At 42.1% G+C, this 25,520-nt stretch overlaps 1 protein-coding gene across 3 annotated transcripts in view; it reads left to right on the top strand.

Moving 5' to 3' along the window:
* Med13l (mediator complex subunit 13L) overlaps positions 1 to 25,520 on the top strand; it is a 285,007-nt gene that overhangs the window by 248,441 nt on the left and 11,046 nt on the right. For 2 of the 3 annotated variants that reach the window (XM_020184581.2, XM_074060849.1), the window contains 13 exons: positions 174 to 394; positions 702 to 907; positions 4,198 to 5,135; positions 8,979 to 9,158; positions 9,755 to 9,978; positions 11,663 to 11,855; positions 12,468 to 12,888; positions 13,499 to 13,718; positions 15,135 to 15,323; positions 19,657 to 19,880; positions 20,074 to 20,216; positions 23,081 to 23,239; positions 24,796 to 24,972. In XM_020184581.2, coding sequence (XP_020040170.2) covers positions 174 to 394; positions 702 to 907; positions 4,198 to 5,135; positions 8,979 to 9,158; positions 9,755 to 9,978; positions 11,663 to 11,855; positions 12,468 to 12,888; positions 13,499 to 13,718; positions 15,135 to 15,323; positions 19,657 to 19,880; positions 20,074 to 20,216; positions 23,081 to 23,239; positions 24,796 to 24,972 — 3,495 coding nt within the window. The remainder of the gene's footprint in view (positions 1 to 173; positions 395 to 701; positions 908 to 4,197; positions 5,136 to 8,978; positions 9,159 to 9,754; positions 9,979 to 11,662; positions 11,856 to 12,467; positions 12,889 to 13,498; positions 13,719 to 15,134; positions 15,324 to 19,656; positions 19,881 to 20,073; positions 20,217 to 23,080; positions 23,240 to 24,795; positions 24,973 to 25,520) is intronic. The other variant, XM_020184582.2, reaches the window with a different exon arrangement.

Raw genomic sequence — 25,520 nt, forward strand, 5'->3', positions numbered from 1 at the left:
TATGGTCTTCTTAGATGCTTCTGTTGCTCCGATACTGATATTCTATTATGTGACTGATGAGACCATTCAACCAGCGTTATTTTTGGTACCTCACTGGGTGCCAGGCTAGGAGCTAGGATTTTTTGTTTAGAGGTTTTCTTGTTAAAATAATTTTAAAAAAAAATTTTTTTTAGCAGTTGCAGACTTGCAAAGGATGTTCCCCACCCCTCCATCTTTGGAACAGCATCCTGCATTTTCGCCTGTGATGAACTACAAGGATGGAATAAATTCGGAGACAGTGACAGCATTAGGCATGATGGAGAGTCCTATGGTTAGTATGGTTTCCACACACCTCACAGAATTCAAAATGGAAGTGGAAGATGGATTAGGAAGTCCCAAGCCAGAGGAGATAAAGGTAACTGTCCATGTGTTAACTTCCCAGGGCAGGGTGCTTTCTATATATGACTTTAAAAAAATGTATTATATGTGCCATACACACAGAGATTTCTGACAGTCCTTTGAATTGGATCTTGAAGTAGACCAGTTGGCATGTTAATTATTGTGTTTTTTGGTTAATTAAAAATTTCAGCATTAATGTTTTTCTCCTGATTAAATAAGAGTATTAAATGACAATAGATTTGTTGCTAAGTTTATAAAGCACTGAGCAGCTGTGAAGTGTTCTAGTTTGTCAGCATTAAACCAAGCCTGCTTTGTTGTTGTAGGACTTTTCATATGTGCACAAAGTCCCAGCCTTCCAGTCTTTTGTGGGATCCTCCATGTTTGCTCCACTGAAGATGCTGCCGAGCCATTGCCTGCTGCCTCTGAAGATGCCTGACGCCTGTCTCTTCCGGCCTTCGTGGGCAATTCCTCCCAAAATCGAACAACTGCCCATGCCCCCTGCAGCCACTTTTATTAGAGATGGCTACAAGTATGTACCAAGGCCATTTGCACCAGTCACTTGCCATTTTTACAATAACAGAGTGTTTGCTAAAAATAATGACAGTAACTTAACACTTTGCTTTATTGGCCATTTATGCTTTTGTGCACATTATCTTATGTTGAAAGTATGTATGTATTTTTAAACAGAATTTCATGTACTTTGACACAGCCAGGGTTATTTCTAGAGATGCTGTTGTGCTCATGCTCATTTAGTGTCAAAGTACCAGGTCATAATTGGGCTGTAATAAGAACTTTGTTTATATAAGGTGATGAGTTCAGTGTATTACTTAGAGGTACTTTAAAATTAGGTATTAATATAGATAATTTCTCAGTTACTCACCCCATACCGTGTAAGAAAGCAGCAAGAAAATGACGATATGATTCAGAGGAAGTGATTATGATAGCTTGGATGTATTTCATACTGTCCAGAAAAATAGTACTTTCATCACCAATGTAGAATCAGTTTTCCCTGAAGTTGTTTTTTAATAAGATCATTTAAATGCTGTAAAACAAAAAGCCACAAACTGAAATTCGTATCATGGTCAGGTAAGCAATATGTGGATGAGATGGGCAGGGTGAGCGCAAGCTGGTGCTCCTGCCCTTCAGCCTCCTTGTGGGGGCTGTGTTCCAGTGTGTGCCCAGAGAGTGGCAGACAGGACTGAGTGAGGTAAAAAATCTGGACTTCATATACTTTTCACTACTTTAAAGTATTGGCAGCTAATTCAAAGTTAAACTTTAGGAATCAATAAAACAAACTTGTGGTCTAGACCCATTCGGTAGGCTACATGTTTGTGACCTCCTAATAAGCCATATTGGTATCATCAACTTTAATGCTGTGTATGTAAAGTCAGTGTCATACCATAGAGAAACCATAACAGAGACTGAATGAAAGAACCCTTAGACATGAAAAGCCAACACTACAATGTCATAGTCTATATATTCCTGCCTTCTAAAAAATTTCTGTATGATCTTATGTAACCATTTTACCTGAGTTGTTCTCTCTTTAAAATGAAGCAATCCTGCCCTGCCTCCTATCCCGAACTTTTGAAAGCTCCAGCAACTAATGGTTGTGGAGGTACCATGGCAATAATAGTGTGGCAGCAATATTTTTGAGAGCGTGTGCTCAGAAGCACCCTGCCGTAAGCTTCTGGTGTGTGGGTGCTTTGGGGCTGCATGATGCTCCAGCTTTGTAGGGTCCTGGTGCAATACCCCAGACACCATGGGTTAGACAACCTAGGTTAGCGTTTTCAGTCACAAAGAAATGAGGCAGCAACTTCACCTCTCAAATACCTTCAAAATCAAATGTACCTTTGGCTGTATGGTGGTTTTAGTGACTTAGGTTATTGTTTTTGTCATCTGCCATTCCAGAGATTCTTTGTATTCTAGTCCAAAAGTGTTAATATGATTTGTGGTGATGAAGGTGTTTGATATCTCTACTGTCCAATGTGACAGCCATCGGCCTTGTGTGGTAGTGACACCCAACACTGAACTTTTAGTTCTACTTAATTTGAGTCCAGCACATGCTAGTGGTAACCATATTGGACAGCCCAGCTCTAGACTGTGTGGTCCTCCAGCACATTGGACTCCTCTTTGTCACATTTATGCACTGTGGCCACTTGCTTCCCATCAGTGGCCCTTGTTTGTGAGCAACTTCTCGTTCTCTTTTTTACTGTAGAATATCCACTTTCAGCACAGGCTTGCTATCCCCTGTGCTGCTTTATCTGATCTGAACTGCATAGTAATTCTAGAGTTTCGTTGAACAGGACAACTGAAAGGAATCCAGTTAGAGTGAAGGTCATTATTACACGCTTGTTATTTTGATCTTTGAGAGAGTAGTAATTGCCAACCAAGTTTTATGGGTCTTTTTTCTTTAATTGTGGGTCATTTTTTTAATCTGTACTCAGCGATGCCACAGTGCCTCAGATTTAAAAGTTTGAAATTTAAAGTGCCTCATTTGAATGTTGGGGCTAGTAGTTTTAGGCATTAAAAACTGGAAGAAGTGGACTAGGGTCACAGTTCAGGTGGTACCTCCCTAATGTGAGTGGGTCTGGTGGGGCTGGTGGGGTGGTTCAAGTGGTAGAGCCCTGCCTAGCAAGTGTGAGGCCCTGAATTCAAACCCCAGTGCTGCAAATAAATAAAAATAAAAACCAGAAGAAAATTATTTGACAAAGCATTTCTTTATGACATTCTTCTTTGACAGTGTAAGTGAATGAATATGGAGTTTGTTGGAGGAATTTATATATATATGTATATATATATATATATAATATATATGTATAGATATATAATATATATGTATATATATAATATATATTTTATATTTGTGCATATGTATAAAATATATGTATTATTAAATAAATTAGTAAAACTAAAAAAAACCACCCCACATTCTTTTGACACCTATGTGCAAAGAATGTGTTCATGTGCTGTTTTTCAGGTACATCAAAGTATTTTAAGGAACTGTTGTACCATAATAAAACAATAGAACACTGTAGGCACTGTTTTGTTTTCTGTTTGGATATTCCCCAAAATTGTCACTGCTTATGAGAAAATAAAACAGCCCAGTCAATCTTGGGGAATGAAAATAACTGTATGATATGTAATGCATAACATATTGGAAAACAAAAGATAAACTAAAAGTGCCTGCCACTCTGCAGAAATCCTTTAGAAGTTGGAAACTAGGATAGAATATGTATTCTTCTGCAGAACCCCTAATTACTACTAAAATCCATGACAGAATGTGCAGTATTTCTGTTAAGTGTAGTGTATAGCACTGGCAAATGGACCCCCAAAACAGAAGTCCCTCACGTCACTCATTACTGTAGAAATGCAAACCTAAAGAGGGTTGCATTTTCCAAATTAGAAAAATGCTAAATTTTCATGTGCATTTGATGACTACTTCAGCATCACATATGGATTATAGCCTCAGAGAGCAGATACATAGGCAGACGTTCAGTTCCAAAAACTGACAAAACATAATTCAAACTAGATGGAGATTCCAATCTATAGTCCTTTAGCTTGTTCAGCAGCTGAATTCATGTGCTAGAGTTCCACTTAATAGTTACAGCCTTTTCAAAGTCAAATTGACCAAACCCAGTGTCGTGTTTTCTTATACAAATAGTGCGTTTCCTGCAAAGGTTAAGATGAGGATTCTTTGGGCCTTGCTTCTCGCTTCTCTGCACTGCACTGACTGCCTTGTCCCTTTTATGCCAAATGACAAGAGATGTGCGGTAATGGCTGGGCTGCTCTTCCTCACGTGCTGCCTTCTGTTTGTTGCAGTAATGTGCCTAGTGTCGGGAGCCTAGCAGATCCAGACTATCTGAACACACCACAGATGAACACGCCGGTGACATTGAATAGCGCTGCCCCAGCCAGCAACAGTGGGGCAGGAGTCCTCCCATCTCCAGCTACCCCTCGCTTCTCTGTCCCCACACCACGAACCCCTAGGACCCCAAGAACTCCCAGAGGTGGGGGCACTGCCAGTGGTCAAGGGTCTGTTAAATACGACAGCACTGATCAGGGGTCCCCAGCCTCTACCCCCTCTACCACACGGCCCCTTAATTCTGTGGAACCTGCCACCATGCAGCCAATTCCTGAGGCCCACAGTCTCTATGTCACCCTGATTCTGTCAGATTCTGTGATGAATGTCTTTAAGGACAGAAACTTTGACAGCTGTTGCATCTGTGCCTGTAACATGAACATCAAAGGAGCAGATGTCGGGCTTTACATCCCTGACTCTTCCAATGAGGACCAGTACCGCTGTACCTGTGGCTTCAGCGCAATCATGAACCGCAAACTTGGCTATAATTCAGGACTCTTCCTTGAAGATGAATTGGATATTTTTGGGAAGAATTCTGACATTGGTCAGGCTGCAGAGAGGCGCTTAATGATGTGTCAGTCCACCTTTCTTCCTCAGACGGAGGGAGCCCGGAAGTCCCCGGAGCCACCCATAAGCCTTCTCCTTCTCCTCCAGAATCAGCATACACAACCTTTTGCTTCTTTGACGTTCCTGGACTACATTTCCTCTAACAGTCGCCACACTCTTCCCTGTGTGAGCTGGAGCTATGACCGGGTGCAGGCGGATAACAATGATTACTGGACAGAGTGCTTCAATGCACTGGAGCAGGGACGGCAGTATGTGGACAACCCCACAGGCGGAAAGGTGGACGAAGCCTTGGTGAGAAGTGCCACTGTTCATTCGTGGCCTCACAGCAACGGTAGGTGTCCCTGCAGCACGAGCTTACAAAGCATTCTTCACTTAGGTACAGAAATTTTAAGTCTCATTTCTTTCAGAACCAAAAGGCTGCTGAAGTGGTGAGGGCTTTATTGACTTCATCCAAAATCTAAGAACTGGGGGAATGTTTCCTATTGAAACACCTTTGGAGAAGTATAATTGTTTTCTGGAAAAAAAAACAAAAACAGCCCATGTTGGCAACCTGTGACTTCAGACTGTCAAAGTCATGTAGTATCTAAACAGTTTGCAGTTTTCACACGCTATGTGCCTGTAGCTATCCATTCTTGAAGGCCAGGTCTCATGATACCTCTTCCTTGAAGCTGTCTCCCTCATTTCCTGGTATGCTGTATCATTTATGACTGTTCATATTTAACTCTCTTTTGGGCTGTCCTAGAGCACAGGATCTTCTAGACTTAACTCTCCAGTTGGGCTGAGGTGTGGCTCAGTGGTAGACCCTGGGCTTTGCATGGCCTGAGGTCACATTCAGTCCCCAGCACTGGGGGATAGGGAGAGAAAGCTCCACAGACGGAACATTTTAGGGTGGGCCCTGAGGGTTCCAAGGAAGCTGCTCTTCCCTTGCCTTATCAGTCACTCTCTACTATGGCGCATCCTGAGAGAGAGAAAATGGTGGCTAAGAAAGATAAAGTACCTGCCTTCATGGCTTTTCTAATTTATGTGGGAAAGCAGACATGTGGACATTAATCAAATAATTCTGTACGTAAACACATTGAAACAGATCACATAAAGGATGGCAGCATGGGCTGGAGGGGCTTTCCTGTGCTGGAGGCCAGAGGAGACTTCCCTGAAGAGGCAGCAGCAGTTGCTCCTGGACCTCTATGATGGCCACTCCTCTCACTGAGGAAGAGGATGAAGAACAGGTCTTGTGCAGGAGCGGCAAGTGTAAAGGCCCAGAGTTAGACTTAGCTTGGGTCCCTCAAGGGACTGAAGGAAGATCAGAGGCCAGCAGGGGCTGGGAGTGTGGCCCATGTGGTAGTATGCTTGCTCAGCATGCGCAAAGCCCTGAGTTCAAACCCTGCTTGTGCCGAGGGGGAAGAGGGCAGAGAGAGAAGAGAGAAAGAAAGGGAAGGGAAGGAAGTTGGGGATGGATTACAAAGAGCCTTTGAGCCATGGTGAGTCAGATCTTGATCCAGAGAGTGATAAGACATCATTGAAGGGTTTTAAGAAAAGGTGTTTTCACCAGATTTGTGTAATTAAAAAAAAAGAAAAAAAAGCCATTCAAACAAGAAACGTGTGCTTTGGCCATAGGTTGAAATGTAGATTAGAAAGTGACAGGAATGGGTCTGGGCAGACTGAGACCAGATAAGACATAATTGCTTACTTCGGGTGGCGAAGTAGTGGATGCATTTTGGAGGTGTTTAGGAAGTATTACTGCAGGACTTGGGCATGGTTTGGGTTTGGGGATAAGAAAAAGGGCGATGTTAAAGACAATCCCAGTTTGTAACTCATGTCTTCAAATAGATACTGGGTCATTCAGAAATCGTCAGCCTTAAGGAAGGTTGGGTCTGGGGAGGATATTCCTAAGTGGAGCCTGAGAAGTGTAGAAATGCCAAGGATGTCTTTTCGAAGTGTTCAAGTACAGCTTCATCTTGAGCTTGGAGCTCAAAAGGTGGGAGTGGCGGGCATGTGTGTTATTAAGTCCAGTGGGGCATAGAGAAGTTGACTGGCGAGCAGAGAGTACAGAATAAGCTGAGGGCTGAGGTGAACGCTTACAGGGAGAGAAGAGGAAGGCTATGAAGTAGGCAGAGAAGGTTGCGGTAGAGAAGGGCTTGTCTTGGAAGCAAGGGATAACCAGTGTTCTAGAAAGTGGAAGTGGTCGATCAAACATGAAAGTGAAGCTGAGGAGTTTAATACAAGAGTTAAACATGTCTTCTGAGTATAGTGAAAGCTGTTGTGTAGAGCAGAGGGAACAGAGGCCAGGCAGGAGGGGTAGGAATGAGCATGGGTCCTACCTCTCAGTCATGCCAGGGAGAAGATCATAGCCACATCTTAAATGTAGACTGAAACATGGAATAGTAAGAGTGTCCAGAGGACAGATGTCAGTGGAGTAGAGAGCCACACACACTTTCTGAGTGGGCCAAGCAAGGAGGGATTCCTGGAGGTAGAGACTCTTAGCAAAGGAAGCATTGAAGGATTATCCTCCAGCTGGCTCAAGTTGTAGAGTGCCTGCCTATCAAGCACAAGGCCTGAGTTCAACTCACAGTTACCACCAAAAATGGAGAGAGGTCACCTTCATTCTTATAACTGCTTAGCTTCAAACACAGTGCATAGCAGGTCCTTAATAAATGCCTATTGAATGAGTTGATAAAGTAAAGACCTTTCCCCTAAAGAAAAATGTTGGGTACTAGCTTGGTGGTTCTTTTCTTTGGTTTGGCGCAATCTGTGGTAGGTCTGTGATACCATCTTCCTTGTGAGGGATCACACTTCTTACTGCAGGGCCAGTCTGGAAATGTGCAGATATTACTGCAAACAAATGAGATGGGAGACAGATTTGCAGAAAGCACTTAAATTCCCTTTTCTTTTTTTTTTTTTGTCTTTTTCTTTTTTGGTGCTGGGATCAAACCCAGGGCCTCACGCATGCTAGGCAAGCACTGTACCACCGAGCTACATCCCAACCCTTAAATTCCCTTTTCAAGACACACTTTGTTTTCTATGCACAACAATAGAGTTTACGAAAAAATACACTTGCTTTTATTTTTCTGAACTCTGTGGTTCTCTTGGTCTGTCATTTTCCACTTTGGGTAGAGGCATGGCATGGATAGAGGAAGTACTTGGTTGTTTTTCTTTATTGTAGATGAAAAAGAGGCCCAGCCTGAAGTAGAGGTGCTTCTGGGAATAACTCCGTCAGGTCCAGCAAGCCATGCTTATGCAGGAACATGGGGCTTGGCCCCTGATGACCAGCCCTCCCAGTTTTGCAAGAGAAACTGGAGATCCATGCAAAACTCTATGGGCCACCAGTTTGCAACCTCTATTGTATTGATTTAGGAACACTTCTGTAAATGTCTTGAGAATCTTGTGTTGCAGACTTAGTTGCTAGACACATCCTAGATAGCTAACCAGGTCCTTTTCATAATCACTAGGAGAGTAGAAATGAGGAAAGGTCTTCAGGAGGCCAGCTGTGCAGATTTACAGTGCATCCTTGGCCTGGCTAGCTTGTTCCTGCAGACCTTTTTCAGAGTCTAATGAGCATTATGGACCCTCCATCTTAAGAGAAAGCACACATTTGTTTACATGTGCATGATGCACAATTTTGCATAGAAGTTGCAGGATTTTTAAGTTCTAGGTTAAGAACCTTTTTGCAGGTGACTGTTGGCAGAAGGAGTGTCTACCTTTAAACACTGAACCCCTCACCCTCTTCTCTGCCGTAGTTCATTGTGCTTCAGGCTGCATTGAAGGTTCTCTCTCTCCTTGTCCATTCTGTGAAAATGTTTTGCGTTAAGAGTATTTTTTAAGTTTTTTAAAAGCTTCTGTTTTTTGCCCTAATCATTATATAATCAAAATATTGATATCTGCTCATGAAACTTAAGGAACTTTTGCAGTGCTTTCTTATTAAAAGCCTTGGAGATAGGTTTTTATGATTTTTAAAAATCAAACCCATCCAGTTTTCCCCTTTTATTTATTTTGTTACTAAATTATCAATTATCTTCTCTAATTTGGAAGAAGATCTTTTCGCTTGACTCCTAGACTCTACTGCAGCTAATAATGTCTGTCATGGATTACAACTGAGATCCGAAACAATGGCTTGGAAGAGGAGAGTGCTAGCCTCTAACCTCCTTTGCCCTGTCTGTTCTCTCCATGTGTCTTACAGTTCTGGACATCAGCATGCTGTCCTCCCAGGATGTGGTGCGTATGCTGCTGTCCCTGCAGCCCTTTCTCCAAGATGCCATCCAGAAGAAGCGCACAGGCAGGACCTGGGAGAACATCCAGCATGTGCAGGGGCCCCTAACCTGGCAGCAGTTCCACAAGATGGCAGGACGTGGAACCTATGGTAGAGTCCCAACTCCATTTAAGTTCCTTCTCACGTCAGTCCTTGTTACTTCAAGTCCTTGCTTTGCTGACAGAGCGGAATCTTTTATTACATCAGGTCCTTAAGCTCTCTGTTTCCTAAAGTTACTGCTGGAGTCCTGTTTTCTCAATACCCTTCGCAGAGGGTATTTAGTCATTGAGGAAGATCATCCCTGAAAAGCGTGCTTGTTAGAGTCGGTCTCATCTTCATAGTGCTCAACGCATGACTGTCCCCTGGATTTCTGCATGCTCCACTTCTCTTTGTATCTCTGTAGTCAGGATCATAGTGCTGATCTGAAATGCAGAGAAGCAGCCCTATTTGGAAAGTCAACTTTACTGGCTTCAATCTGCCCTCTGATCTTATTGAATCTATATTAGCAAGTTCTGACTCATTTAACTAAGGGTCTTCATCAGGAACCATTTAATTAGATGACTCGAAATATTTTGAAGAAAATGATGTCAGTAGGTAAGGATATATCCAATGCCAGAATTAAGAACAGTGCACCTGGAACTTCTATAATTTCCAGGTTGTGGGAAACAGACTCTCAAGCACCTTCCTAAACAGCAATATTGTTTTAGGTTCAGAAGAATCTCCTGAGCCGTTGCCCATCCCCACTCTGCTGGTAGGCTATGACAAGGACTTCCTGACCATCTCACCATTCTCCTTGCCCTTTTGGGAGAGGCTACTGTTGGACCCATATGGGGGCCACCGTGATGTTGCCTATATTGTGGTGTGTCCAGAAAATGAGGCCTTGCTCGAAGGAGCCAAAACTTTCTTCAGGGACTTGAGTGCTGTATATGAGGTAAGAGAGTTACTGTGTGAGCATTCTTTTTGTGGTGAGCTCTCTGACTATTGCTGGTTATGGACTGGAATTTAAAGAAGAAGTCCTTTAAAAGTAGGGTTCAAAGGAAATGTGCAAATAGATGAAGACAAGAGAGTGAACTTGGAAAGTTTTTTCTGGAAGTAGATTGCTTTTTCCTTGTGGCTTTATGTTTTATTAGATTGAGAAGACTTTTACCACACATCCAAAGTCACACCCACTGTTTCTCCCCACTTACAAGCTCAGAGTTTGGAAGTGTTGCTTACCAAGGGAAGGTCATATCCGTGTAGAAGATGAGCTTTACAACAAGTGCATTTGCTTTTTGTATTTATTTCTGGGGGTGGGGTTCCTGAGAGCACTGTAAAAAAAGGTTTACCTTGGCAATTTCTGAATTGAAAGATAATTTTAATGAATCATGGTCCAGTTGTGTTTTAACAGTACATTCATCATAATACTAAGTAAGATTTTGATGCATAAATAACATAATAATTTAAAAGCCAGGTAGATAATGTTGTATTTTTGGCATATAAATTCCTGTTAGTTTTGAAAAATCAGCTCATGTTTCCTATATTTGTTGTGCTGTAGTGCCTGTTCACTAAGGAACTTGTGCTGCTCATGTCTTCATTTTTGTCAAGGTGATTAGAACTGTAGCAGTCACATTCTAAGCATTACAGGAGTGTTCTTTGAATAAGCTGAATTTCAGCTGTATCTGGACATTTGCTATCTATAAATGTAGGAGTAAATGCAGAATAATAGTAAACTTAGGGGTTGCTTCAAATGCTGGAGGAGATACTAACATGTGACATAATGGTTTCTGTCAAGCCACTGAAAGAAACCCTTGGAGGCAGTCATTTCTGAAGAGTGCATAGTCAGTTAGATACAGAATACTATTAAGTCATAACCTTTCCAGGCAAACTTCTCAGCAACTTTTAAACCCAGTCATTCTCTTGCATGAAGTCTTCAGTATAAGTTACAAAACATGAAGGATTGCTAGATGTTTTTTGAGGGTTCAACACTATTGTTTTTCTTTGACTTCCCTAATTCTTACTTGCTTATAAAGGGTGCACTGTTAGAGTTTTGTAGGGCTTGGTCAGCCTTCAGCTGGAAGAGATAGTAATACAGGCCCTCGTGCTGGTGAAGCAGTAGGTGTGTTACGTTGCTTCTCTGCCAGAGCACCCATCAAGTGTTCTGGAGATTGGCAGCAGAATCTGCTATTGCTATTACTATTTACTCTGAAAAATGGTCATCATGCCTACTGCTTCCATGGCCTCTGATATTGGTGATCTCCAAATGCCTGTAACAGTGTAACAGGTGGCCCATAAAATTTTAATGTTGTCTTACAGGTAAGGATTGCTTAAGAGGTTTCAGCGGACACGTCTGAGTCAGGAATCTGGTTAACCCTCTGTTAGCACTTTCCTGTTGCACAGGAGAAGCACTCGTTTTTCTTTAGAGGGCCTAGTCCAGATTTTGGAGGGGCAGATAGCAGTTTCAGGGCACATTATAATTACCCCAAAGGTGCAGCTGGTAATGTTGGCTTGAGTGCTTGTGATAACCTAAAAGACAGCGGAAGTGCTTGCGTATTTGTGGTGAAGGCTCTCCCTTACTGGCTGGAGGTGGTGGTGATGGAATGGCTGTGCTGTTCAGTAACTGTGGCTTGTGGTCGCAGATGTGTAGGCTTGGGCAGCACAAGCCCATCTGCAAAGTGCTACGCGACGGAATCATGCACGTGGGGAAGACCGCGGCCCAGAGACTGGCAGACGAGCTTGTGAGCGAGTGGCTGAACCAGCCCTGGAGCAGTGAGGAGAGTGACAATCATTCCAGACTCAAACTTTATGCGCAAGTTTGCCGCCATCACCTAGGTGAGCTGGATGCAGCTTGGCCAAGTAGAATTTGACAGTAAAATAGCACATCCTTCCCCCTTTGTATGCAACATTACGTTTCTTTTGTCTCAAGTAATGTTAATGATCCATTATTGTATTTAGACCTTGTTTTTGTGTTCTAGGTAGGTAAAATCTTAATTTTTGTTACTCTTTAAAAACTATATAAAGTTGCTTACAGAGGTCATGTCTATTTACACCTCGTGTTGAAAATTTAGCAGCATGCCCTGGTACTCAGTGCTTTAACTTAACCCATATCCGGAGACCGCCTCCAAAGCTCGTAAACCCTCACGCACGTAGCACAGCACAGCACGATGACTGGGGCACATGCAGCTCCTCAGTTTCTAGTGGAAGCAGCGTGAAGGGGAATATCACCAGTGATTGACTTCTGTTTCTGTTAAAATAAGCCTCTTCTGTAGAATTTGTCCTGAGCTGCTTCATACACACTTCAGGGTCTGTGAAATCTGTGAGCCTGTTGAAATGTAGTGACAACATGCCAGGTGTCACGATCGGACTCTCGTGTCCTGACAGTACAGCTTTCATAGTAGCGCTGCTGAGCGTCACTAAGTCACCTCTCTGCCTGTACTCTTGCAGCACCTTACTTAGCTACTCTGCAGCTCGACGGCAGCCTGCTGACGCCACCTAAGTTCCAGAGCCCGCCAGCAGCACAGGGACAAGCAGTGCCTGGTGCTGGGCCTTTACCTTCAACTCCAGGCTCAGCAGCTCCCCCAGCTGGCAGTGCATTTAATCCTACCCCTCACAGCGGTTCTACAAACCCTGGAGCAAGTAGCTCCTCGGCTGGCTCCTCTGCGCCATCCGGCTCATCGGCTGCCTCTGCTCCCGGGATTAACCAGATAAGCACTGCCTCCTCTTCAGGTTTCAGTGCTGGTGTGGTAGGGCAGAACCCCAGCACTGGGGGCAGTTCCACGGATAGAACACAAGGGAACATCACCTGTGGCGGAGACCCTGAGTCTGGGCAGAGCTCCACCCAGTCCTCACAGGATGGACAAGACAGGTGCGTTACTCTCTGATCCAGACAAGGAACTTCAGTTTGTACCCCTCTTACTCCTTGACTGTGAGAGTCTCCAAAGGCAGTAGAGTGCTCACCTTGTCTTCTTTCCAGTAAAATCAACTCTCATCAATATCTATAGCTGCAGTAAGAAATTCAAGACTTCTAACTTCTGTTAGCTTATTATCTAACCCGTCTGTGTAGTACTAGCACAGAAAAGAAAGAGGGTGAAAAAAGGATCTTCCATTCTAGAGGAATGTACAGGTCGAGCATCCTCTTCTGAAATGCTTGGACCAGAGGGATTTCAGATTTTAGGGAGTTTTGAATTCTGAAATATTTGCATAGGCTTTACTGGTTGAGCATCCCTCATCTAAAAACCTGAAATCCGAAACTTTTTGAGTATGATGTTAGACTTTTGGATTTGGAGTGCTAAGTCCACGTTGCCATTCCCCTCTGTCCTCAGTGCTGGCGACTTGATTTGCCTCACTTGCTATATGACACATACTGTTAGGATTAATCTGTAGTCACTGTCCAGGGACTTGGCCTACTCCAGAATTGATTAGTTTTGTGTCATTCACAATTTTTTTGTGCACCTCACAAGTGACTCTCTCTCCAGTGTTACAGAAAGGGAGAGAATAGGGATTCCCACGGAGCCCGACTCTGCAGACAGCCAAGCCTACCCTCCAGCCGTTGTCATTTACATGGTGGACCCATTTACCTACACTGCAGAGGAGGACTCCACTGCCGGAAACTTCTGGCTGCTGAGCTTGATGCGCTGTTACACAGAGATGCTGGACAATTTACCTGAGCACATGCGACGCGCTCTCATTCTCCAGGTGGCTGTCTGAACGCCTCTTCTTTATGTTTGTTCTTTCGAAAGCAAGTACAGGTTCATGAGTTCTTTAAACTTGAAAGTACACGGAAGTATAAAAGGAAAAATACTTTTAAAAAATTCTGCCTTTTAAATTGAACCGTCATTTCCACTTGGGTGAATTTCTAGCCTTTTTCCTGCATCTTTACAAGGTTGAGATCTTAATTTTAATATAAATATTTTTAATATAAATTGGTTAACATTATTCATGAATACTTTTCCCATGTTACTTAAAATTCTCATAAGTAACATTTTTAATGACTGCACATTTTTCTATATTTAGCCATTTGTACACAGGTAGACATTTAATTTTCACTGTTATAAGTAAAGTTATAGTAAACATGTTTATGCTTTTTTTTTTTTTTTGGTGGGGACAACAGCGATTCTGGGGTCTGAACTCAGGGTTTCAAGCTTGCTATGCAGGCGCTCTACCACTTGAGCCCCTCCTCCACTCCACTCTGGTTATTTTGGAGATAAGATTTCGGTTTTTTTGCCCAGGTCAGCCTGGACCGCGATCCTTCTGCCGAATCTGGGTTGCCAAGCATGTGCCACCATGCCCAGCTTTATTCCACTGAGATGGGGTCTTGCAGAGTTTTTGCCCAGGCTGGCCTCAAACTATGATCCTGCACATCTCAGCCTCCTAAGTAGCTAGGATTAGAGGCGTGAGCCACCTCCCGGCTTTTTTTTTTTTTTTTAATTTCAGGTAATTTTCTATTGTGGATTCTTAGGTGTCGAGATTGAAAAATATCACCAAAGTTCTTTGCAGAAAGGTTATACTTACTTATATTCTTTTTAGAGCGGATGAACATGCTTATTTTCACTGTACTTTTGCCACCTTTTTAGAGAAATGATGTTTTGTGTAGGTGAAATACGATGCCTCAGGTGTTTCTGTTCTGTTTGTTGTCACCCTAATGAAACTTCGCCTGTAGAACTGAAAGATGGAAGGTGTGGTGGTCAAAGTAGATTGTTCATAGCTTTTCATCGCTTTGAGGTCTGTGTCCCAAGTGCTTAGATAATAACCGACATACTGTGTGCAAAAGCTATACAAATGAGAAATACAGTAAATCGAAACTTTTAGATTTTGGGTGCCATGGTAACAGTGAATTGAAGATTTACACCTAAAACGGGGATAGGGTACTTTCTAAGTGAATGTGTGACTTGACCAGTGTGACAGTACCTCTTCTTAAATTGTTGGTGGACATTTGGAGTATAGAATTTTGTGACTGGAAGGATTCCAGTCTGCATTTGGTGTTTGCATTTTAAAGTCAGAGTCCCCTCCCCCACTTAAGTAAGCGGTCAGTGCTGCCTCGTGTGCCAGCTGTGCTGCGAGCATGCTGGTGCTCAGATGCAGTGTTTTAAGGTCCCTGGCGTCTGTCTTCAGATCGTGCCTTGCCAGTACATGCTGCAGACAACGAAGGATGAGCAAGTTTTCTACGTTCAGTACTTGAAGTCCATGGCATTCTCAGTGTACTGCCAGTGCCGGCGACCTCTGCCAACACAGATCCACATTAAATCCCTCACGGGATTTGGGCCTGCAGCCAGCATTGAGATGACCCTCAAGAACCCAGAGGTGAGTCCTGGAGAGCAGCACCTTGCCTGCATAGCACTTTCATACTCAAATGCAAGCTGGGAGCATGTCTTGTCTAAACCAGAGGTTGCTTAGAAGCTTGGTGCTCTTTTGCTTTTGTTGAACAGCTGGTAAGTTTCTTTAACCTTAAACTAGAGAAGATACTTCTCTGAACTTTCAAAACAATTTTATGTGGAATATAAGGCAGCAGTGTTGCTTCTAGTTAGTAATGTTCATATTTCCTGTATTTACTTTGTTCTTTATTTTTCGGGCTAACCTGTGTCTTGCATCCTGAGAGAGCAGTGGCATGTGAGCTTGCTGTGGTAGGCTGATGTGTGGATGTGATGAAGGAAGACTGCTTTTCCTTCAGTCTTCTCAGACTTACTTCCCCCAGCTAATGCGTTAGTTCACAGATCATCTTAAACCATCAAAGCCAAACAGATCTTAAACAAAAGTTTACACTTCCCTTGTTAAAGATGGGTGTACAGGGCAGTGTTCATAATTTCCAGAGCCTTCAAAATCAGTTCCCACAACTTCATTGCATGAAAGATTACCTGCTAACAAAAGCCAGCAAACCGCTCTTCACCTTAAGACAGCTTCTTAAAAGCACCAGCTACTGCAGAGTAGGTGGTATTGTGTTTCTGAAAAACCGCGTGAAGTGCTTACCCTTTTCTCAGTAAAGGCTTGGAAGTGCAGGGTGAAACAAGTAATTAACACTGTGCCTGTTGGGACTCGGTTGGGGGCTCCCCCAACCAAGGGAGTCCCAAGGGAGAAGGCTGCTCAGCTGATAACCTACATTCACTCTGGTGTTAAGTGCAGTTTCTATTTTGGGCATTTTTACTTTCCTGAGCAATTTACCTTCAAGCTTTTTCTAGAATTAAAAAAATGAACTTAGCTCTGTTTCTTACTTTGTCTCCAGAAATTAATTATTGCCTTTCTTTATAAACATGGAATTCTTCAGTTATTTACATCTTGTGGTTATTCTATAATTCAGATGCAGTCATGTCTTGGTGCTTTAGTAAGAACCGATCACAATTTCAAGTGATAAGTAATAGTATGTATTTCATAGTGGAGATTAAAGTCTGACTGCCTTTTATAAAGATTTCCCAAAGCATTATAGAATATTTTTAAAGAGTATAACTCTGGCAGATCACCATCATATGCAATAATGAATCTGGGTGTGGTGGTTCTCACCTGTAATTCTAGTTACTCAGGAGGCAGAGATAGGGAGGATAGCTATTTGAGGCCAATCTGGGCAAAAAGTTTATGAGATCTCATTTCAACCAATAAAAGCGGGGTAGTGGCACACCTGTCATCCCAGGTACATGGGAAATAGAAATAAGAGGATTGTGATCCAAGCCTGCCTGAGCATAAAATAAAAGGGAGACCACATTCAAAAATAACAAAAACAAAAAGGGCTGGGGGCAGGCTCAAGCAATAGGATGTCTGACTAGCAAACAGGAGGCCCTGAGTTCAAACTCCAGTAATGTCCCCCCCCCCGCCGAAAAAATACTTCAACTAATAAGCTCCCCCCCACCCCATTGCTTAGAAGAAGAAACAAGCCATTTTACTTTGTTAAAAACAAAGGAACTGAATGTTACAAATATTTGCTAGGTTTGTCATTTTTTTTCCTGTGTAAAGGTAATGATTGGTCAGCGCTGCCTCTTGCCTCTGTACAGCTAAAACACTGTGCTCTCATTCAGTACAGGCAGTCAAGTACCTGCCCTGCACCAGCTGCTGCACTCAGTGCTGAGGGAGCAGAGGTGAACAAAGCAGTTGGGTTCCTGCTCTCATGGACTCTACTACTCTGGGGTTTCAGGACATTAGACTGGGCCACAGTCTCATGCAAACACGTAATCACATTAGAATGTTTTACTATTTATCATGCAAGTTTCTGAGGAAACCTATTTTAGTATCACTGTTTTTCATGGGATACTAAGCATCTCAAAAATATATGCTCAACACAAAGAAATGACAAAGGACAGATGAGATGATGGATACATAGTTGCCCTGATCTGATCATTACTTGTTTTATACACAGTATATGTGATGATAAATATAATTACTGTGTGTCAATTGAAAATGTGTATAGTAGCTTAAAACACAGTTTGGAAATCATTTCACCTAATAATTTATCACAGGCTATCTGTTAAATCAAAAATATTCAGCATTGAACCTTTGGTTTTTCACAAAACTTTCAAATAACCTCACTTGGGCCTTTTTTTCTTTTAAAACACAGCCTTATTGAGATATAATGCACATATCACAAATTTCACCTTTTTAAAGCACATAGTTCAGTGGTTTAAGTATATTCACAAAATCATGCAACATCACTACTGATTTTAGAGCATTTCCTTAAGCCCCAAAGGAAGCGCCATGCCCATTAGCAGTCACTCCTCATTTCCTTCTCCTCTCAGCTCCTGGCAGCTGCTATTCTACCTTCGTCTCTACGGAGCTGCCTGTTCTGGATATTTCTTATAAATGGAATCTTATATGTGATCTTTTATTTCTTGTTTCTTTTATTTCGCTCATCTGTGCCATAGCATTTGTTGGTTAAATAACATTCCATGGGATGGATATAGCACTTTTTGTTCATTCATATCTCATAGACATTTGGATTATTTGTACTTTTTTGGCTATTGTGAATAATACTAGTAGGAACACTTGTATACAAAACCTTTATTTTGATTTTTTTGTGTGTGCGATACTGGGATTTGAAGTTGGCCTCGTGCTTGCTGGGCAGGCACTCGGCCACTACCACTACCACTTGAGTCATGACCCTAATATTCTAGGCTTAAGCACCCTACCCGTGGCCTTTTTCTTCCACCCGTTTTGCAACCGTGTGGCACTGGTGAGGCAGGCGCTCTACCACTTGAGCCACGCCCTTAGCCCTCGTGTACAGAGTTTTTGTGTAGACATACGTTTTTAGTTCTCTTGGTAAATCGCTAAGAGTGGATCTTTGGGTCATATAGAGTGTCAGTGGATTAGTGATGGATGAGCTTTACAACTTTGAACAACTTCCTGAATGTCTCTTGGTTTCAGTTTTGAACCCCTAAAATGGATGAGTTGGATTAGGTTATTTCCAAGGTCTCTTCTCGGTTTAAAATTCTGACATTCTGTCATTTCTGTGCCTCATGCTGTATAGTCGAGGGATCATAATTATGGCTGTGGGTCAAATCTGGCCTGCCACCTGTACTTGTATGGCCAGCTAGGTAAAAATGATGTTTACAGGCCCTAAAAGGGTAAGTTCTATTTTCTGGTCCTGCATGGAAGTTGTTGTAGTCTGTTAAAAAGCAAAGATGACAAAATTTTGTCATGTTCAGTCTAAAATTTTTGTTTTGAGTAACAGCTAATGCTTTGATTTCTAACATTACACACATTAATAAAATACACACTAGAAAATACTCAATAATGATTTGACTGCTTAATGAACTTTCAGTATTTAAAAGTAACTTAACCAGCATCCTGAAGACCTATGGTCCCTTTCTAGTCACTCTAATGACAGTCAGACTTCTAGCAACATAGCCTTGCTTGGTTTTTACCTTTATATAAATTGGATCATATAGTTTATATTCTTTTGTGGCTGACTTCCTTTACTCAGTAGTGAGATTCATTTGTTTTGTTGCTTGTAGTTTCTTGCCTTTTAATAGTCTGATTGTTGTGTCCCTTCGATAGCTCAGCTGGTAGAGCGGAGGACTGTAGCTGATATCCTAATAGTCTGATTGTGTGACTATCCCAATTTATTATCCATTTTACTGTGGATGGATATTTAGGTTATTTTCAACTTGCAGCTATTGCGATTAACAGTGTTGTGAATGTGCTGGGTGCCTGTCCTTGGGAACATGCATGTGCAGTTTGGGTTCCCAAGGCGGTATGAGTTTGTTAGGCTTGAGCAGACGTTGTCATCTACTTTCCTAAAGGGGTCTTACCATGAGCAGCATGTGTGGAGACTGTAGTTGCTGTGTGCTCTCATCAGTGCCTTGTGTTCTCCACCTTTCTTATTTCACACACTGGGGTGTGTGCAGTGTACCACTGTGGTCTCAGCCTCTACTTTCCTCATTCTAATGAAATTGGCGAATTTACTTTCTAAAATAGTAGTGGATTTAATAAGCCAGCATTGGGTTGGGTGGGTTGCCTAGTTTATATCAGTTAAAAATCTTTTCTGTTATCTGTGTTACTGTTATTTTCTTACTTAGTACTGGAGAGAGGACAGAGTAGAAATAACCTTTTGTCATCTCTCCCTGTTGGTTCTCTTCAGTGTCATTGTTATGGGTTTTACTGTAAACATTAAATTGAATGGCTTAATGTTTGATACTCATTTTGATTTTGATTTCAGAGGCCCAGCCCAATCCAGCTTTACTCCCCTCCCTTTATTTTGGCCCCAATCAAAGACAAGCAGACCGAGCTGGGAGAGACCTTTGGTGAGGCGAGCCAGAAGTACAATGTGCTCTTTGTGGGCTATTGCCTGTCTCATGACCAGCGCTGGCTCTTGGCTTCCTGCACTGACCTCCATGGGGAGTTATTAGAGACCTGCGTTGTAAATATTGCTTTACCAAACAGGTGAGAGCCCTTGATGTTTGTGGCATGTGTAAGTTGATGCTGCCCTTTCCTCAGATATGAGTCTTCCTAATTTTCTGACTGAAACCCAGTAGGGACAGCATGGGCATGTTCTTTGGAATTCTGTTGTGTTTGTCTTGTTAAGCTGTAACCTTGACTCACATAGGGACCCCTTCCCCACTTTTTTCTTTGTTAGGTCACGGAAGAGTAAGGTATCTGCACGTAAGATTGGCCTACAAAAACTGTGGGAATGGTGCATAGGGATTGTCCAAATGACGTCTCTACCCTGGAGAGTTGTAATTGGGCGTCTTGGGCGTCTTGGCCACGGGGAGCTTAAAGGTAAGAAATTCCTGAAGCCGTATGTGCAGGAAGCTGAGCAAATGGGGAGAGTCTGAGAGTCTGAGCGTTGGTAGTAAGATAAAACTGTTGGTATGTTTTGATTGCTTTATATCTACAGAATGAACCGGTGGTTTTTAAACTTTTCTTTAGTAACAAAATCATTTATTCAAATAAAAATTTAAAAACAGAAAAAGAGTGTTTTACTATTGTAAAAGCGATAGCAAATTTGAATTTGAAATATTTACATATTAAGGCAGTAAAAAGAGCAAGTCAGTTCTAAGACAAAAATGTTACATCTGAAATCATCGAAGTCATATGTAGAACAACCTTCAGTTGGTTCGTTTGTTTGGTGGTTGATGATAATGAGTTTTGTATTCCTCTAGCTTATTTTGGTGACATAATAGCAAGAAAATCTTGCTTCATAAGGACAAATGGTCACAAATAAGAGCAAGTCTCTATCCATATTGCCAGTGTCTGTTATTTTTCAGTCTGGTAGCAAGAAAGAACAGATTTTTTTAGTTGTATACTCAAGTGTATCTGCCACTGCTTATATGCCTTATAAACATAACAGTCAGTCAAGAGGCTATAGGGAAGTAGCTAGCACCGCTGACCACCACCAGCTGCTTTGCCTGGCACAAGGCCAAACTCAGCTGCTGCCCTCATAGCTACTTGTACAATTTTCACATGAGTAATAGGAACAGGACTAGATTCACTTCAAAAGCCTTATTAACTAATGGCATATTTACATGTTCAATATATGTATTCAGGTGGGAGAAAGCTTTTTCTAAGGTCTGCAAAAAAGCAAAACTTACGTCACAAATTAGCTTAGTGGTCTCCCTCATGCAAATACATTAGGGTTAGTGAAGTTTGTCAAGGCCAGAATAAATAGTTTCCCCTGTGCAGGCCAGATGGTCACTATTGCAGCTACTCAATTCTGCTTCCCAGTGTCAAAGCAACCATGAACAGTACCTACACAAATGGAGATGACTGTGTTAATAAAACTTTATTTACAGAAACAATTGGTGAGTAGGATTTGGCTCTGAACCATAGTTTACCAACCCCTGTGTTAGAGTGTATAAATGAATTTCTTTACAGAGGAAATTGATAATCAGGCATTCATGGAATCCCTTAAATAAAACCACTGGTACAGATAGAATTTGCATCATGTGGGTAACTCACTTCCTACAAAGCAAGTTAGAGCTGCATGTCATTTTCAGGATTTCCTTTAATTTATAGAAATACTATGTATTAATACAGGTATTAAATAAAAGTTTTCTTAAGATCTGTTGTCCACAAAGATTTAGTAATATTTGATGCTATAGGTGAACAGAAAATATGACCCTTTTCATTTTTTAAGGATTACCACACTTAAAATGAATCTTGAATACCCCAGAGGTAATATGTTAGGGGATTCTTTTCTGTCATGTATCCTATCTTCCTTCCCAGTCTGCTTTTTAGACAGTGTTCTTTCTTAAAGGCTTGGAGCTATTCCTAACCCATGGAGATGGTTAGAGTGGCCTAGGAAAGAAAAAGGAGGAAAGATATAGTGTACTAGTCTAATTTCTTGGTGTTTTAGAAAATGCTTAAGGACGTCTCCTTCTCTGGTACAGCTGGCAGAAGGAGCACCCTCTCCCTCCTTCTCTCTCAGAACTCTGAGAGAGGTGTGAGTGTGGGAGGAAGCACATTTTCAGAGATGAACTAGTGCACAAGAAATCTGTACTGATCTACTCCTTCCTTTAGGGATTCAAGGTGTGTGCCACGTGGCCTTTATATGGCACAGTGTCAGATAGGAGCCATTACAACTGGTAGTCAGCTTTGTGAGTTTCCGCTCTTTATCTCCAGAGTGCTTGTGATGAAATATTCCCACTGCCTTTACTTCTTATTTAGTTTGAAATATGGAGCTCACATCTGTCTGATTTTCTCAGTTTGAAAATATGCATTCTCCATGTTCCTGGCCATTTTTGTTTCACCCACCACAATTTGTGGTTCATTAGGAATAGGAACATTTTCTGGGCACCTGCTCTTGAAGGGAGGAAACAGCTTGTTTGAAAGAAGTGGCAATAGAGAAGACTGCAGTGGAGTGGCCCGGGATCAGTGGTATCTGACAGGACAGCAGTTTGCTGCACAAGAACAGTGCAGACGTCATGGGTATCGGGGACTCCAAAAGAGAGGGCTGAGTGGTTTTCACTTCCCAGAGTAATATCCTGCTGCAGTATTTTCCTTACAAGTTATGCGTCTGTTTGGAGGCAGTGAGCATATGTTAGAGAAAGTGCCTCCAGTCTTGAATCTGAATTCGGTGTGGCATTGTTTGGAAGACCTCACTCATACCTATTGTTTAGGCTACTGCTTTCCTTTCATGGAAATCACCACCCATCCACAGCACACAGACCAAGGTGCCCAACTGTGCCTTCATCCAAAGAACAGTACTGGAGGGAGTGAAAGAGTTAGACCTGAAGGAGGAGGAGGAGAAGGCTAGGACAGCTCACACTGGCCTCATCATCAGAAGGCATTTTAAGTGCCTAAGTCTACCAGGGTCTGTGTGGCCTCTCAAAGGTCAGTCCAGACATGACTGCAGCCTCCAGCTTTGTTTCTATCAGTGAAGTAGCTTTGTAGGATGGAGGGAAGCTTGACTGTGAAGGGAACGTGCAAAGCCATCTTTCCTTTAGGGTTCAATCATAAAAATTCACTTGCCAAGCAAAACTAGCAAAGCACTCAAACCTCACATCAGGATGAATTTCTTTTTTTCTTTTCTTTTTTAAAATCATTTTTACATTTATTCACATGTGTATACATTGTTTGGGCCACCTTTCCCCCTCCCCAGAATGAATTTCTAAAAACTGCATGTCTGTGATATTTGACTTCAGATTGGAGTATCCTCCTTGGAGAATGTTCACTACAGACAATCAGCAAACAGCTCAAGGATGTGTGCCGGATGTGTGGAATCTCTGCCGCAGACTCTCCTTCTATCCTTAGTGCCTGTCTGGTTGCCATGGAGCCCCAGGGGTCCTTTGTAGTGATGCCAGGTAAGTTTCCTGTCAGTTTCATTAATTAGATATTACATCAGTTTAGTCCATTTAATATCATTATTATTGTGTCTATAAGAGAAGCTTGCATTTCAATCTATGAAGTGAAAACCATTTGATATTTTCAAAGGGGAGTGGTTTGTGACATTCTTATCATTGTGTGACACAGTTGGGGAATGAGACAAAGTTCTGGATCTGAGTCAAAGGTCTTAGAGCCATGGCTAATGACTGTTTCCTGGCCCCAGTTTGTTCTTAGTATATGGAGATCACCCTCCAAAAAACTACTAACCACCAGCCTGGTAAATATTTGAATCTCCTTTTGAAGACAGGTATTGAGCAACTCTGCAAGCAACTCTGAAAGGTTTTTATATAGTCTCTGATGTGGTTGAGGAGGGGTGATAAGGCAAAGAAGAGAAAATTATTTAATAAGGTGCTTGGCACACAGAAAGTTCTCAGTAAGTGTCAATTGTACATAGGACATGTACAAATATTTAAAAAAAAATATTTGTACCAAATATTTTTTTAAAAGCTGGCTGTTTCTGGAAAAACAGCAACTAAACTGTTCTGTAATTTTATAACTAAGCTTTTTTTTTCTCTCTCAATTCTAGGGTTTGAACTGAGGGCTTTGCACTTGCTAGGCAGGCACTTTGCCACTTGAACCATACTTCTAGCCTCTTTTACTCTGGTTATTTTGGCAATAAGGTCTCACTTTTTGCCCAGTGTGGTCTAGACTACAATCCCCCTATTTTATGCTCCCATTATTGCACCAAAGGCAAGTGAATGCCACCATTCCCATCTTTTTTCCATTGAGATGGGGTCCCACAAACGTTTTTGTCCAGGCTGGCCTCTTATAGTATGGTCCAGATACAGTATATCTTTGATCCTTTGGGAGGTCTTGTCTACCTCACTCCCTGTGAGAAGTTGGTCGAGTTGTAGTGTGAGGATGGAGTTAACTAGCGGCTAGTCAGTGTGAAATAGATGTGCTGTTTTGGGCTGCTCATTACACCTTAGGTTACCTCTGCTGCCTGCACTGTTTGGGCAGTTACATGACATTCTTTGTGCTGATGTCCTCATCTGTGAAGTGGGCATAATAGTTGCTGCCTCACTTTGGCTATGATGATCAATGAGATGACCTGAATAAGGAATTCAGTACAAAAGCTGGCATGTATTAAGCACTCAATAATGTTAGCTGCACCATTAGTTGAATGGTACCATTTTTATAGGGTCCTTATCATTTAGGAGAACAGTACTTTTATAAGTTGTAAGCAACCAAAGAAGGAAAAAAAGTGAGAGGGTTATTTTTAGAAATACTTCATATGTACGTAATTTTTAATATATTTGGTGGATTCAATCCAAGTACACTTTAACATCTCCAGTATTATCATTACTGTGTGCTCTGAGTTGGGCTCTTGAACCTATTTAAACAATTGGGTCCAGCCTTACACGTCTATCCCTCATGACATTTGCATTAAACTCAAACTACTCCCTGTGAAAAGCTCATTCCGGACTGTCATTGCTGTACAAGCTGACTTGACACAGTTGTTTCTCTTTTAAAGATGCTGTCACAATGGGCTCTGTTTTTGGCCGCAGTACTGCACTGAATATGCAGTCATCTCAGCTGAACACCCCTCAAGATGCTTCTTGCACACACATCTTGGTGTTCCCAACCTCGTCAACCATTCAAGTGGCTCCAGCCAACTATCCCAACGAAGACGGATTCAGCCCCAACAATGGTGAGTGCTGGAGCTCCTGGTCATGAACAGTGCTTGGAGGAAGAGCGTGGCGTTGTGGGGCTGCTGCAGGCTGCTCTGTGGTGGAATCAAGAGCATGTGAGACGTAAAGGGGGGTTGGAGGCCTGAGAGTTATTTGGATTTCAGAGCTTTAATTGGTCCGCGCTATTACTCTGTTAGTTACTTTAACATCACTCTGACAAAGTACCTGAGAAACACAACTTAAGGAAGGAAAGACTTATTTTAGCTCACTTTCAGAGGTTTCTGCCCATCATGGTGGAAAGGTCATGGCAGCCCGGAAACAGAAAGAGAAAATGCTGCGCTGCATGTGCTGTCCTTTTCCCCTTAATTCCATCTAGGCCCCAGCCTGTGGGAGGTGCCACCCACATTCAGGGCAGGTTGTCCCCCCAAGTTAACCCAGACACACCCAGAAGTGGGCTTTATAATTAATCTCCTAAATGATTCTCAGTTCCATCAAGGTGACAGTGAAGATTAACCCATCATAATCACTAACAAAATAAATACTTTCTTCTTCTGGGTGATTAACTTTC

The sequence above is a fragment of the Castor canadensis genome, chromosome 18 (genome assembly GCF_047511655.1).
Source record: "Castor canadensis chromosome 18, mCasCan1.hap1v2, whole genome shotgun sequence".
NCBI classification, from domain to species: domain Eukaryota; kingdom Metazoa; phylum Chordata; class Mammalia; order Rodentia; family Castoridae; genus Castor; species Castor canadensis.